The 13,281-nt window shown below is 33.8% G+C and overlaps 1 protein-coding gene across 4 annotated transcripts; it reads right to left on the bottom strand.

The window, feature by feature from the left end:
• Positions 1-482: 482 nt before the first annotated feature.
• LOC108942849 (uncharacterized) lies at positions 483-11,689 on the bottom strand. 4 transcript variants are annotated; one of them, XR_011409565.1, is made up of 6 exons: positions 9,689-11,689; positions 9,452-9,535; positions 9,311-9,373; positions 5,112-6,479; positions 3,989-5,065; positions 483-3,456 (listed from the first exon to the last, which is right to left on the bottom strand). XR_011409565.1 is itself a non-coding variant. In XM_033659278.2 (4 exons), exons 1-4 carry the CDS (start codon positions 10,110-10,112, stop codon positions 975-977), a joined length of 678 nt encoding a protein of 225 aa, XP_033515169.1. In that variant the 5' UTR covers positions 10,113-11,496; the 3' UTR covers positions 483-974. The 4 variants fall into 4 exon arrangements, 1 of the variants encoding a protein (XP_033515169.1); XR_011409563.1 differs by having other exon boundaries at positions 3,989-5,102; positions 5,148-6,479; positions 9,689-11,497; XR_011409564.1 differs by lacking the exons at positions 3,989-5,065; positions 5,112-6,479 and having other exon boundaries at positions 483-771; positions 887-1,081; positions 9,689-11,495.
• Between the last annotated feature and the right edge of the window lie 1,592 nt (positions 11,690-13,281).

The following is a 13,281-nucleotide window of genomic DNA, read 5'->3' as shown; positions in this document are numbered from 1 at the left end:
CAAGATATTGTATTATATTACTATTATTAAAAGGAAATCAAATAGTGTACCAATTAAATACAGCTAATACAACCAAAAAATAATTCAACTAGCATATGATACCAATATTGTATATAGCTATACTAATAGGGTATATAGTTGTACGTGGTCGTTCCAACAACTGCATATAAATATAAAAATTATTACATAATATACAAAATCTATGTCCATAGGTACAAGAAAATCCAACACAGCAAAACATGATCATATAAATCATTTAAGAATAGAATTCACTTAAAAATATAGCTAAAACAACCAAAAAATATTTCAACTACCATATGATACCAATATGACACATAATTATACCAATAGGGTATACAGTTCTACTAATTAATTCCAGGCAACTATATATGACTATACTACTATTACATAATACACATGCATAAAGAGAAAAATCAAAAAATAGTGTACTCATATCTATATTATATTAAAAGTGGGAAAGCTCATAACTAAAAAGTTGAATTACCAAATTACCCTCTTATTAATCTAAATTCTTTACTTATTTAAATAAATAAATAAATAAATTAAATATATTTGAAGGGGTGTAACCCTTCATATTTTATATATTACTAATGTGAGTAACTATTCCTATTTCCTATAGTATTCAACCATTGCTACTGTTGGCTTAGGCATGCATATTGTGTAGCACAAGACTCGGCCTTGTCCTACCCACCTCCCTCGACTCTGCTTCTCTTCCCATGTGACACCGCTCAAGTCCTGCATCTTATTTAACTAGATAGGATTGGCCCCTGCTTGCACGGGCCCAACAGTTTGGATTAGAGCGTGTTTCATTTCGATAAATATTGTTTGCCAATGTAAAGAGTACAATATTTACATAGAAAGATACCTGCAAAGTAGGTTAGCTGAGAAGTTGAATTAACAATGCGATACAAAGGCTTGCACAGAATGAGAAGGAAAAATCAGCCAAGGTTGCTTTAATCTGTATACTGATGCAAGACAATGTTCAATAATCTATATTGCTCAGATCCCTCTCTGTAGTCATGCTCGTTGTCTGGTATGCAAAAATGAAACATGACGTAATCTGTAATGAATGACAGAGAATAGTTAATTACCAAAACTTGGCTTTATTATCTGTGGGAGCGTAAAATATGGTTTGAGCAAGCACTCCACATGATTCTCCACCAGAATCTGTACCGGCATAAAAAGGTTCTCAATGTCTGCACTTAGTGCAACAAATTAAGCTTATAGAAGAAAGATAAATATTTGAGGCACGATAAAGCATTGACATATATTCTTCATGTAGAATGGCTAGGATCAGTGATGTAGTAACAGAATTTAGTAGCACCTTATGTCCAAATATAGTGCAACTAGAGTTTTTATTTCATTATCTGCAAGCTTCTTCATCCTGTGCACAAGTTAAACTAAGTTGGTGCATGAAGCTGGGTTTTCGAGAGAGAAGTACAAGGTTGTACTGTGAAGGAATTACATACTCTAATTTCATTAAATCCTAAATTGAGTGTTGTCAAACTTTCATTGATTACCTCTAAACTCCTAGTAAGGCTGACTACAATTTCGTATTAGGAAAGAGTTGTGTACTTTGAGGCAAATTGAAGATTATCATACAATGAAAGAACTATAAATATGAATTGAAACCTCATTTCTAGGTCCATTGGCTCAAATCTGTGACAAAATTGAAGAAAAAGATATCATTTCTAGGCCCAAGCGCTTACATGAAGAAATAAGCAGTTACCTTTAAGGCCTAAAACAGTAGTAAGCGTTACAATGCTGTGACTATCATATCCTAAGTCAGTATAGAATTACAGTCTAAAAGTTTTAGTGAAGAGTATGGTCAAAGCGAAGGAAGGCAATTTGTGGGGATTAACAATACAAATTTAATGATCAACCGGAATGGAAGAGCAAAAGCAATTAGTTAAAAGCAATTAATTCAAAGAAACAGAGAAAAATTAAGTATCCTATTTGTGGGAAGGTCATGCGCGATAAATACAAAATGAGGAAGGAAACAGGCAAACTTAAATAAGCTAGGTGTAAATACAAACATGAGGAAGTAAACCGGAAAACTTAAATAAGTTAGACTCTATTATAGACTTATAGTACATGATTTGTAATGGATCGTTAATAAGTGGGGAGGTACTTACGCAACATATTGTATATACAATGGTACCAACAAAATTAAGTTCTGGTCTGATATTTGGTGGAGAAAGTTGTCCAATATTAATAGTCTACCAGCAACTATTTTAAGTAGTAATTCACAAAATGGCCTCGCTCTCACATGTTTATTCAGAAGATGACTTCACGATGGAAGGTTAGTAGATATCTGAAACTGTTAAGCTAAATAAAATTCTCTTTTAAACAGCTAATCCTGGAAACTATTAACAATACAGTAGTAACATTTTCAATCATTTTATACTTCACTCACCCCTAAAACAAAGGTTCCTAGCCTCTCTTCTCTAAATCAACCCATCTGATTGGTTCATGTATTAGCCAACGATTACCACTGTCAACTAAAAATATGTCCTACCAAGAATTGAAGATACTACTCCAGCATAATAGATATCCACAAAATAAAAGTACTATATCTATAACAAAGTCAATGAAATGAAATCATGGTAAAACTAAAAATAATGAAGTAAATTAAAGTTCATACCATTTGTGAAACGTATAATAAGGGGTCAGATCTTCTCGAACAGCCTTGTATGTAGATTCTATACTCCGAACTCCCAAGTGTTTGTATTTTAAAAGAGTTCAATAAAGTGCGCTTATATGAAATAATTTATCATTTACCTGACACCAACCAAGCATGAAATCTTTTACGTTTCAGTCAAATTTGGGGACCTCAGGTCCTGCCTTTGCTATCTAAGGTTCAATGGGATTGTAATTGATTCTAAATGTGCGTCTGATAAACTTTAGCATAAGTTAGTTATATTTTCGAGAAATCATTAAAATAAAATATTTTAGATGAAACTCACCTACGTGGTGACAAAGTTATATTTCAAAACATATGGTATTAGGATGTATGCCATTGTCTCTATCCAAAAATTTCACAGAAATTTAGTCGTCAGAGGATATGCAAATACCTCTATGAAAGTAATACCTCTAAGTTATTCTGCAATATAGTTTTCAAGAAAGCAAACACTAAATAGCCATTCAGTAAATCAGTGAGCAAAAAATTGAAAGAAAAGCATACCGGATAAGAAGATGAAGAGATTAGAAAAAAGAGCACTGACTCTAGAGTTTTGTTTTTGATAGCATATAACGATTATTAAAAAGGCGGTAGTGCATCTTCCAAGGTTGAAACCTCTGCTAATGCATTGTAGCCTTTTTAACAATGGTTATACCATCACCGTAGTTTGATATAGCTTACGTGTCGTTCATTTCAGGTCCAATCTCACTTCCTTAAGCTATCATGGCTTAATGGTGCATAATACGAAAAAAATTCTGCTAAAAAAAGTATAAAATTAGTCAACAAATGTAGTGTGAAACGTGAACATTTAGATAAAGAAATTGATATCGAAAGTAAATATATTAATAAAACTCCATGGACAGCATCAACTAAAATACCTAACACGGAACCGATTGCTCAACCATAATGGCTTTAATAGGTTAGAAAGAGATGAGAAAGTTGTTGCTAATAGACAATAAACCTTCTTCCTTTGATGAAAATCAAAACGCTCAGTTCTGTTGTATGAAGAACTAAAAATAAAAATACTTATCTTATAGAAGTAAAGGTCACCAAGGAAAATCTAAGGCTTGAAAATAAAACATATTATTCCTTTAGACCACGGAAAGAAAGCTAGACAGCTTTTATGGTACACGAATGTCTCAAATATTCAAGAGTTGACTTCGGTGTAAGATCTATATATGTACTTATATTAACAGGCGAAAGGGTTATCATATTAGTACTACATAAATGGCTAGCCATTCATTTATGTAGATAATAGAAATAAACTTAACTTCTGGAGTAACTTACAATGAAACATCTTCAAATGCCAAATGACATCCAAAGCGACCGCAAATCCGGCTGACATAGATTAATAACAAAAATCAAACACAGAGAAAACCAAAAAGAAAATTATGGAATTGTTGTAGTATGAACAAACTCACTCCAAAATCTATTAAATCAAATCATGACAACAACAAAGTCGAAGAAACAAAGCAAAATACGTCACCGCCCACGTTTTACCCAAAATTAAAATTATGAACATGTGCTCCTCCAAAACCACTTGCAATAACTATATTTAAATGATGAAAAGTTTTAAACAAAAGGCACATCCAAAATAACCCCAAATTTTGCATAAATGAAAAAGATAAAATATTGATATTTTTGTAAGCAAAATAGAGATAAACATTTGTGAGTCACCTAGGAGGGGGTACTCGAGCCAGGCCAGTCAGTAAGAACAGAGTTTAGGTAGCGGCAAAAAGTTCTTCTGGGTGAGAGAAGCATTGTGATATACCGTATAGGTTTTAGAAGATGCAATATTTATTGTTTCAGTAATCATCTTGCATTTTAGAATTGTAAAACACAGATAGACAGTAAACCCTCCTCTTTTGTCCGGGCTTGGGACCGGCTGTGATACAGTAGTGTAACTAAAATACAGGCAGAGTTAAAAACTTGATTTTTTCCAGGTAGTAGGAAGGTTAGCTTCACAGAGTTCAACGAAAATCGTGAAAATATGTAACAAGCCTTTGTAATTATAGATTTTTCACTGATTGGTCCTTGAAAATTTTTACAATGAGCATTTTGATTGTATATTGCACAACGAAAAACTATATCACAAGACTAAAAATTTAGCAAGCATTTGAAGGTACACAAAACAATTATTATTTAGTGCTTACGAAATTGCAGAGAAATTATTTCAGGCCCCAAGAAAATCATTGAAATAAATAATGTATGGTAAATCAAGGAATATGAACAAGAAAGTTGTGGAATTATAGGAGGGCTTTTTGAATGATTTCATCATATACTATGTTATATGTAGACTGGTCATCATCGTTATCCACCGTAGGTAGTCGGATTAATATTTTTATACGGCTTGAACTCTTTGCTCTCGATAAAGCAACATATAGCTGGCCATGAGAAAATACTGGCTCACGTAAATAAAGCAACATATAGCTGGCCATGAGAAAACACTGGCTCACGTAAATAAATACCAACATAATCTAATGTTTGTCCTTGTACTTTATTTATCGTCATTGTAAAACACAGGCGCACCAGAAATTATATTCTTTAAATGGGATAGGTAACTTCTCATCATCTGAAGATAACAACGATATTCTGGGAATAAATACATGTGTATTTTTGAAATCACCGCTTGCAATTTTAGCGCTTATAACATGGCTCTTAAAATCACAACATATCAATCGTGTACCATTGCATAGACCTTCACAAGGATTTAAGTTTCGTAACAACATAATGGGACAATTTTCCTTCAAAATTAATTTGTAAGGAGGTAAACCAGCAGGGTTTAATGAATGTAGAAAATTCTTAAACTGGCTTTGATCATTTGGTTCAACAGTTTCATCCATTGCAGTAAATGTCTTGGCATCTTTAGGAAATTGAGCTATAAGTCTATCATTTATTTCATCAACAAAGTCATTTTTTGTCGTCAAAATAACACGAGAAGTTAAAAAAGAAGAATCGTGAAAAGATGTATGCAAATCAGGATATAAAAGATCCAACGATTCTTTTTCAGTAATATAAGGAAAAATGAAAGACCTCGGAATTTCTATTTTACCATCCATGTTTGTCTTTTCTTTTCCATTTGCAATCCGCATCAAATATTCACAGAAAGAGGGATCAATTTTCGCATGCATATTCTCTAATAATCGAAGTTTCTCAAGCTCATTCCATATTTCGGAGTTTAATATGCTTTTCCGAATGAAGTCTTCCTTTTTTCCACTTCGAACCACAAGAAGAGTTTGTCTAAAATCTCCTCCAAACACAACAACTTTTCCACCAAAAAATACATTTGTGTCCATTATATTTTTCAAAAGAAAATCTAAAGCTTCAATCATATTTTTCTTGGCCATGGATACTTCATCCCACACAATTAATTTTGCATCGCGAATCAAAGACGCCAGTGAGCTTTGCTTGCTGATATTGCAAGAAAACTTTTCATCAATATTAATTGAAAACGTAAAACGTGAATGAACTGTTCGTCCTCCTGGAAGGATCGAAGCTGCAACTTCAGAAGTTGTTATTGCTAATGCTACAAATCCTTTAGATCTCACAGTTGCTAATAAGGCACAATATAAGAATGTCTTACCACTTCCTCCAGGACCATCAATAAAAAATGCTCATGATTTATTAGCAAATACTTTCTGAAGGATTACGCCGTATGCCGTTTTCTATTATGTATTCAATTTTCTATGCAACAATAAATCTTCGTCGCTCACAATGATGTTTCTTTCGAAATATTCTTCTTTCGCTTCATTCGCCATTTTCGAAGATGTAATAGTTTCTGAAACAAGGTTGAACTCATTAATATCACGGCCCATAGAATGTAATATATCATTGACGTGATTTAGGACAGCAAAGTGGGCATCTTTTGCCGTTATATTGGCTAGGTTCTTAAAGTCTTCGGACATTGAATCTTCAAATTGTTTCCACAGTTCCCTTGGATTGTCAGGGCTGCAATGTACTAATATTGTAGCAAATAAACATCTTAAACTATAAGGCATTTGATAACATGCAGCCTCTGACATACATTCAATCAAGTTGTTGTCACAGTGCAACAACCCTCTTCTTTCCGCAGATTCTCTAAATGTGTCGCAACATATCCCGTTTACTCTCAAAAGATCTCCGTATGATTTTGGTGCGCTCATATTCATTAGTAATAATCTAAGGTAATATTTTTCTCCTTCTGTTGGATGGCATGTTACAATGCAGCCAATAGCATGACCTCGTTGTCGTCGAGTCCACATTTTGTAGGTAGATAACCATACGAAGTATTGTGGAAAATCTTTATACAACAACTTAAGTTCTTTAGCATCTTCGTTTGTTTCATTCATCAAAAACAATTTTGTGAACATCGTCTTCTTAATCATAGGGTTTTTCAGGATACTGTCTATTGTGTCAGTTTTTTTAAAGGAGACAAATTGTAGTCCATCAAGATGTAACTGGAGGTGATAAACACTTGGAGTCATTTCATTGATAGAAAATGCAAATAAATGCCACATAGCTTCCGGAGGTGACACCCATCTAGCAGATTGATACTCTTTTATCTCATCTATTTGCATATTTGTGTTATCTTCGTGTAAGCCAAATGAAATTTTATCATGTCTTTTACATATATATTTGTATATATATTTCAAAACTTTAATATTAGAGCAAACTTCCACATTTATATGATAATTATATTTACACAACAGATAAGGATTATAAGGAACAACCCATGAGTTATCAAGAAGTTATTTTCTAACTTTTACAGATTTACCAGTGTTTCATCTTCTATAAATTGGATATGAGTTATTTCCTTTTGTTGTCTCATCAGCGAAGCTCTTAGGGTACTTAAATTTGCACTCATTTCTTTTCATACATGAATTTGCAGGATTTAAATTACCACAAGGCACATGCATCATGTGTTTGATAACAAGCTTATATAAGTAAGAGTTTGTATCAGGATCAGGCAACTCAGAACAAATAAATTTGTTATAAGCCTCCGGCATTAATAATTTATAGTCACCAGTAAGTATAATAAGGAAATAAGCATGTGGAAGACCGCATTTTTGAAATTCTATAGTGTACATATAAGTTGCAACGTTTCCAAATATGTTTCTTTTTAATATATCTGTCTCCATCTCTTCTACCTTTGCTCTAAACACTCGACTAATTAAATCAGGCCTATTTTGAGTTTCGTCTGTTAGGAGCAAATGTTGCTTTATTTCGGGCCAAGAGGGATTGCATGTCATCGTCAGAAATATATCAGGCTTTTCAAAATGCTGCACTATGCAATAGCATCCATATAACGCTGGCGCATATCTCTCGGACCACCCGTAAAACTTGTCGGAAGAAAGTTTTATTTTCCTATCTTAGAAGCTTCTCTTTCGCCAAGTCTTAAGATATATACAATTCCTTGTAGTACATTAACCCGAAATAAATCTTGGTTAAATGAGGCAAAATCTAACCTCTAAGTTTCTACTTTTATGAATTCATCAACTGAATATTGTTGAAATAATCTACCAGAATGTAAAATGATATTTTTCTCATTGTCTCTCATCTAGAGTTTGTAACAGTAGTATTCACGACAAAAAACATTATTTCTTTTTCGTTTTCCCTTTTGCAAAACATCTTCTTCCATATCAAGTAGTCCATCAATTGAGCACATGTTAGAGACACTTGGAAGTTGTTCGGTCTCATAGTAAGCTCGCTTTCTCAATTTATTTCTAGGTTGCAGGATTTTTGGAATACCGCAATGCCAGCCATTTTGACCATAAGGAAGTAAAAGCGGATATTGCAAAGGATTATAGCAGCCATAGTAGTAATTTACTAACTGGCTTTTGTTACTGTGAGTATAAATTCGGATATGGGGTGCAAAACTATTATTGTTCGTTTCTTGTTCTACCAATAATGCTGCTACTTCTGACACAGTTGGCAAGTTGTATATTCGTCGATCTAAGCCAGAGCCACATCGCAATGCAATATAAAAGTTTGATAATTCTGGAATATATATAAGAGATTTCAAGAAGATACAATAAGAATTTATCTTCAGTATACCCATTAGTTTCTCAACAATCGACTGTCGAAGTATATCTGAAGAAGCCATTTGATTCAATATTTCCGTGTTCTCATCATAAAAATACAACTGTAAATTTCGTGGTTGACGATTTGTTGGAATCAGATCATTTATGAAGTGATACATTTGACCTTGTACTTTAATGTATAAATTCTTTGGTTTCTTTTTGCCAGTGCTTTGTCGTAGTTCACTCCAAGTGAAGTAAATGCAAACATATTGTTGTAAAGTCTAAGGTAGGTACGAAAGTGTTCAGATTCTTCGGTATTGCCTAAATATAGATTCAAGAGTTCATTAGGCATTTCATGTGACATCAACTTAACTGAACCATTGTTACAGCAAAATTCTGGTGTTTCATATTCAAATCTTTTTGCTCCATAATATTTACAATTCGGTACAGTTTTTAAAATGGTTGCATCACTGGGTAGTTCTCTAATATTCCAGTTCAAACATATTATTTTTTATTTATAACCTATGTACATTAGTTGCAACAATACATCCTATTAGTGTTGAGAAGAGAGCAGTAGTAAATGTTGTTAAAAGATTAAAGTGAGACAAACCTTTGTTTGCGACGATAGATGTCTCTACATGGTGTTGTTCATAGGGTGCACCAGAGCTGGAGCCTAATATACAAACAACTCTAATTAATATATTAAAAGAGATTACAATCAAACTGAAATAACATATTTTCACTCACTTACCATGTTCAAAAATGGAGAAGTGATCGGTAATACTTTTTCCTTTGTCACAACCAGCTACTGGCCCAGCAACCGAAGATATACCGTCTAACATTCAAATCCAAATATGTTTAGAAAAAGCAAATTGTATTTAAATATAATCACAAAGGATAACACATATATACATGCATATATCTGTGTCTACTAACAATGTGTGTGCAAATGTATCTTTTTCTCAAACAAATCATTTTTGCTTCTAACCTGTGGCAGTAACAGATGGTCGCTCAACTGTCGTCAGAGTTTTTTGTGTAGGTAATTCAAATCCAGCAGCTTGTTTGGTATATTCAAGCAGTGCGGTTTGACCCTTTTTTAGTTCAAGCTTTTTTGACCGGCATTGCGTTAAAAGAAAGTCTCTTTTATCAACTGGTAACTGCTTGTACATATCACGTCTCCTACAATTAATTTTAGAGACTGTTTCTGCTGAGTATTGCTTCCTTTTTTGCGGGGAGTAAGGTGATGCCAAATGCTTTTTATCGGGCGACATCAGCAGTTCGAGCAATCTATAAAGGTTTAACAGACAAAGAGATTTACAGTTCAATTGAAAGTATAGACACACTACAAATGCCCAAACACTTCTATAATTACAATATTTATACATCACTAAAAGTATCACAATGTACACCATAAATGAATCGTGAAAAAAAGATAACAGATAGATTGAACAGAACACAAACCCATTGACCTATTAACAATTACGTCACCGCTTTACATTCGTAAAGTTCCATAATTCACGCAAAGTAACATATAAGAAATCAAGTAGCAAAACTAATAGTGTTAACTTATTTCAGGCACAACTTTTACTATAATAGAAGCTTGAACATTTGAGTTTTCCTTGTAGCCATTCAAAAGTTGGGACATGAAAACTATTGGAACAAAAAAGGAAGGAAAACTCTTTCCGATAGTGAAAAAAGGGTGAATGTAATCAAAGTTTAACAGAAACTCATTGGTCTAGTCACTTTGCAGGCGTGGCTGGAGGTCATTGCAGATGCGGAGGAGGAGTCGTACCTGCGAGTTCGCAGAAGCGGAAATCATTCCGCAAGTGCGAGGGGCCAGCTGGTTAGTTGTGGTCGCAGAAGCGAAACAGTTACCGCAGATGCGACTATTTGTCCGCAAATAAATCGAGATTTTAATTCTTTCTTCATATTTTGAGATGTGGGACTTGGATTGAGGGGATTGTTGGAGCAATTTTCATCACAAGGATTGGAGTAAGTGTTCTCTACTCGGTTTTGATTATATTTCATGAATCTACCTTTGTTTTTGGTAATTAGATTGTGAATTTTAAAGAGGAAATTTGGGGTTTTGGCCTAAAGTTTCATAATACGAATTTTTGAGTTTTGAACATCGAATTGGAGTCGGATTTGAGTGAAACTAGTATGGTTGGATTCATAATTGAATGGGTTGTTGGATTTTGTAAATTTTATCGGGTTCCGAGGTGCGGGCCCGGGTTGGGTTTTTGGCCGATTTTGGGCTTTTGATTCAAGATTTGATCTTTTTCGATCGGGATTGGTTCATTAGCATTGTTTGACGTATTTGAGTAGTATTTGGTTAGTTTCGAGCCGTTCGGAGGTCGGAACGCACAGGATGGCATTTTGGAGCATCGCTTAGCTTGCTCGGTGTTGGAATTAGCTTGTTCGAGGTAAGTAACTCTTCTAATCTTGGAGCAGAGAGTATGAAACCCCAAAATTGGCCAAAGCTTTACTCTTACAAAGCTCCATAATTTAGAAATAGAAGGACATATAACAAACAAGGTAAAAACCAAATAAAATACTTGTAATTGCAAATGCTAGCAGAAGAAATCTAGTAGTTTGTGCCTCTGCCTTTGCTTTCTTCTGCCATTAGAATAGCGTTTGTTATGGTTAAAGAAAGCTACAGTTTGTTGTTCTTTAGCTCATTCCATGTGCTCTAGTGAGCTTACATGGGTTTTCAGCTATAGTGCATGCCAAATTATCGCTAAGTGGTTATCAACGTATATGCATTTATAACCTCACATCACACTTGGGCGAGAAAATCCTGTTAGAAATTTGATAGCAGTAAAGAAAAACAAAAGAACATAGAAAAAGCCTTGAGGTGTGATGCTATTACATTTTTAAGAAAAAGACAACACAAATTATTTATGTGAGATGCAATCAAATATCCATCTTATTTGAAGTGAAATTTATCAATTATAAATATCTGATTTGAAATTAAAAAAAGATTCATATACAGAGAATATTAACACTCAATATATGTTGAAAATAAAAGAGACTATCTATTCAAGTATTTTATAATATGAAACTCATCATTCAAGCACTTTGTGATAAGAAATTGATAGACATGTATTTAAAAGTTACTTTTCAGATTCTACTATTAGTGCAAGACTTCCTTAAAGATGGTGTCGTTGCAAATAAGATATCACAAACTGGACAACAAGTCCATTATGGTGCAACAAACCCCAACAACAATAAGATCAAAATGAAGACATAAACAACTCAATGAATACTTAGGAAGTTAACCATATCTAAAAGTCCTGCACAAGTTTCACACTTGACCAATTGCGTTTTCCTTTCTTCAGTTAAAAAGTCCAACAACACCCTAAATCACTTAGATAGTTTAACCAGAGAAGGCAACTTAGAGTACAAAGTAATACCTTAATATATACTGAAATCTCTCCGACCTGCTCTAACCACTAACCTTCATGTCAAAAAGATGCACTTAGAAGAAGAAGTAAAAGTAAATCTCTTCTGTTACTGTAGGAGCGAAAAAGCATCAAAATCCGACGATCAAACACAAACCAAGAAGCACAACCAAATATTTCAAGAAATAATAACCAACCTATTTAAACAAATAGCTGAAAACTTCAGGAAAGCCAAAACTTTAACGCAGAACTACACTAAAACCAATAAAAACCCAACTAATTGGAAAATTGCAGCAACCTCTATTTTGAGCCCTAAATCCTTCCTTGAGATTTTAATCGAAACTTGTGCAATTTGTGCCCCTCAAAAAGCATCCAATTGAATAGAATAAAACTTTTGTTGTTACTGTTGTCTTTGGGTTTAATACCGTATTTCACTTGGGATTAATATTTCACTTTTTTATTAGAATATTAAATCCTAGTATCCTATGAAACATGTAAGCCATCGTAGAAGAAGTAGAAAGAAGAATAATTACCACAGTAATTCACCGAAGTGCAAGAAGAAGAGCAAGGGAAAAACAGGCCACCTGGGGAGAAAAGTGTTCAGTATAACTTGTGATAAACCAGTGCGGGGGCGATCAATTAACCGATGGTATCGAAAGTAGTAGGAAAATCAGTGAAATTGAGATAAGAACAAATCTCAAGATGAAACAGAGACAGACAGAAAGAACAAAGCGAAACGGAGCAGATTATTTGCTGTGAGATACAAAGAAAGCTGAACATGAAACAAACAAAGAAAGAGGATAAACAGAGAGAGGGATTAATCGCTGGCACAAGGAGGGATTATATCGCACCACCTGTCAGGGTTATTCTATACGTGTTAGCTATTAAGTAAAACTTATGAAAAGACTAAAGTAGCCCTTGGAAGCAGGCATGACGACCCTGACCTGCTTCCAAGCGGCTTCTATATATGTAGAATAGAATATTGGGTCTCCGACAATTGTCATCAAACTCGGTAATTACTTTAATTGAAATTTTGGTTCATTTTTCTTTTCAAAAATTTGAATAGAAAAATTACTTTTGGAATCTTATCTTTCCTTCCGAACCTATTTTAACTAATATTTTTGTACTATGTATTGACAATGTACATAAAAAAAATGATACTATTAGTACATCTTTAATT

The sequence above is a fragment of the Nicotiana tomentosiformis genome, chromosome 7 (assembly GCF_000390325.3).
Source record: "Nicotiana tomentosiformis chromosome 7, ASM39032v3, whole genome shotgun sequence".
NCBI lineage: Eukaryota > Viridiplantae > Streptophyta > Magnoliopsida > Solanales > Solanaceae > Nicotiana > Nicotiana tomentosiformis.
This window is presented reverse-complemented; position numbering and strand designations above follow the sequence as displayed.

Excerpts from the sequence above, each read along its gene's own strand:
- LOC108942849 (XM_033659278.2), bottom strand. The coding sequence starts at position 10,112 with ATGGTGTACATTGTGATACTTTTAGTGATGTATAAATATTGTAATTAT. Across the intron at positions 9,374-9,451 it reads CTTCTCCATTTTTGAACATG|GCTCCAGCTCTGGTGCACCC; the intron begins GTAAGTGAGTGA and ends TTTGTATATTAG. Across the intron at positions 1,082-9,310 it reads ATCTATCGTCGCAAACAAAG|ATTACGTCATGTTTCATTTT; the intron begins GTTTGTCTCACT and ends CATTCATTACAG.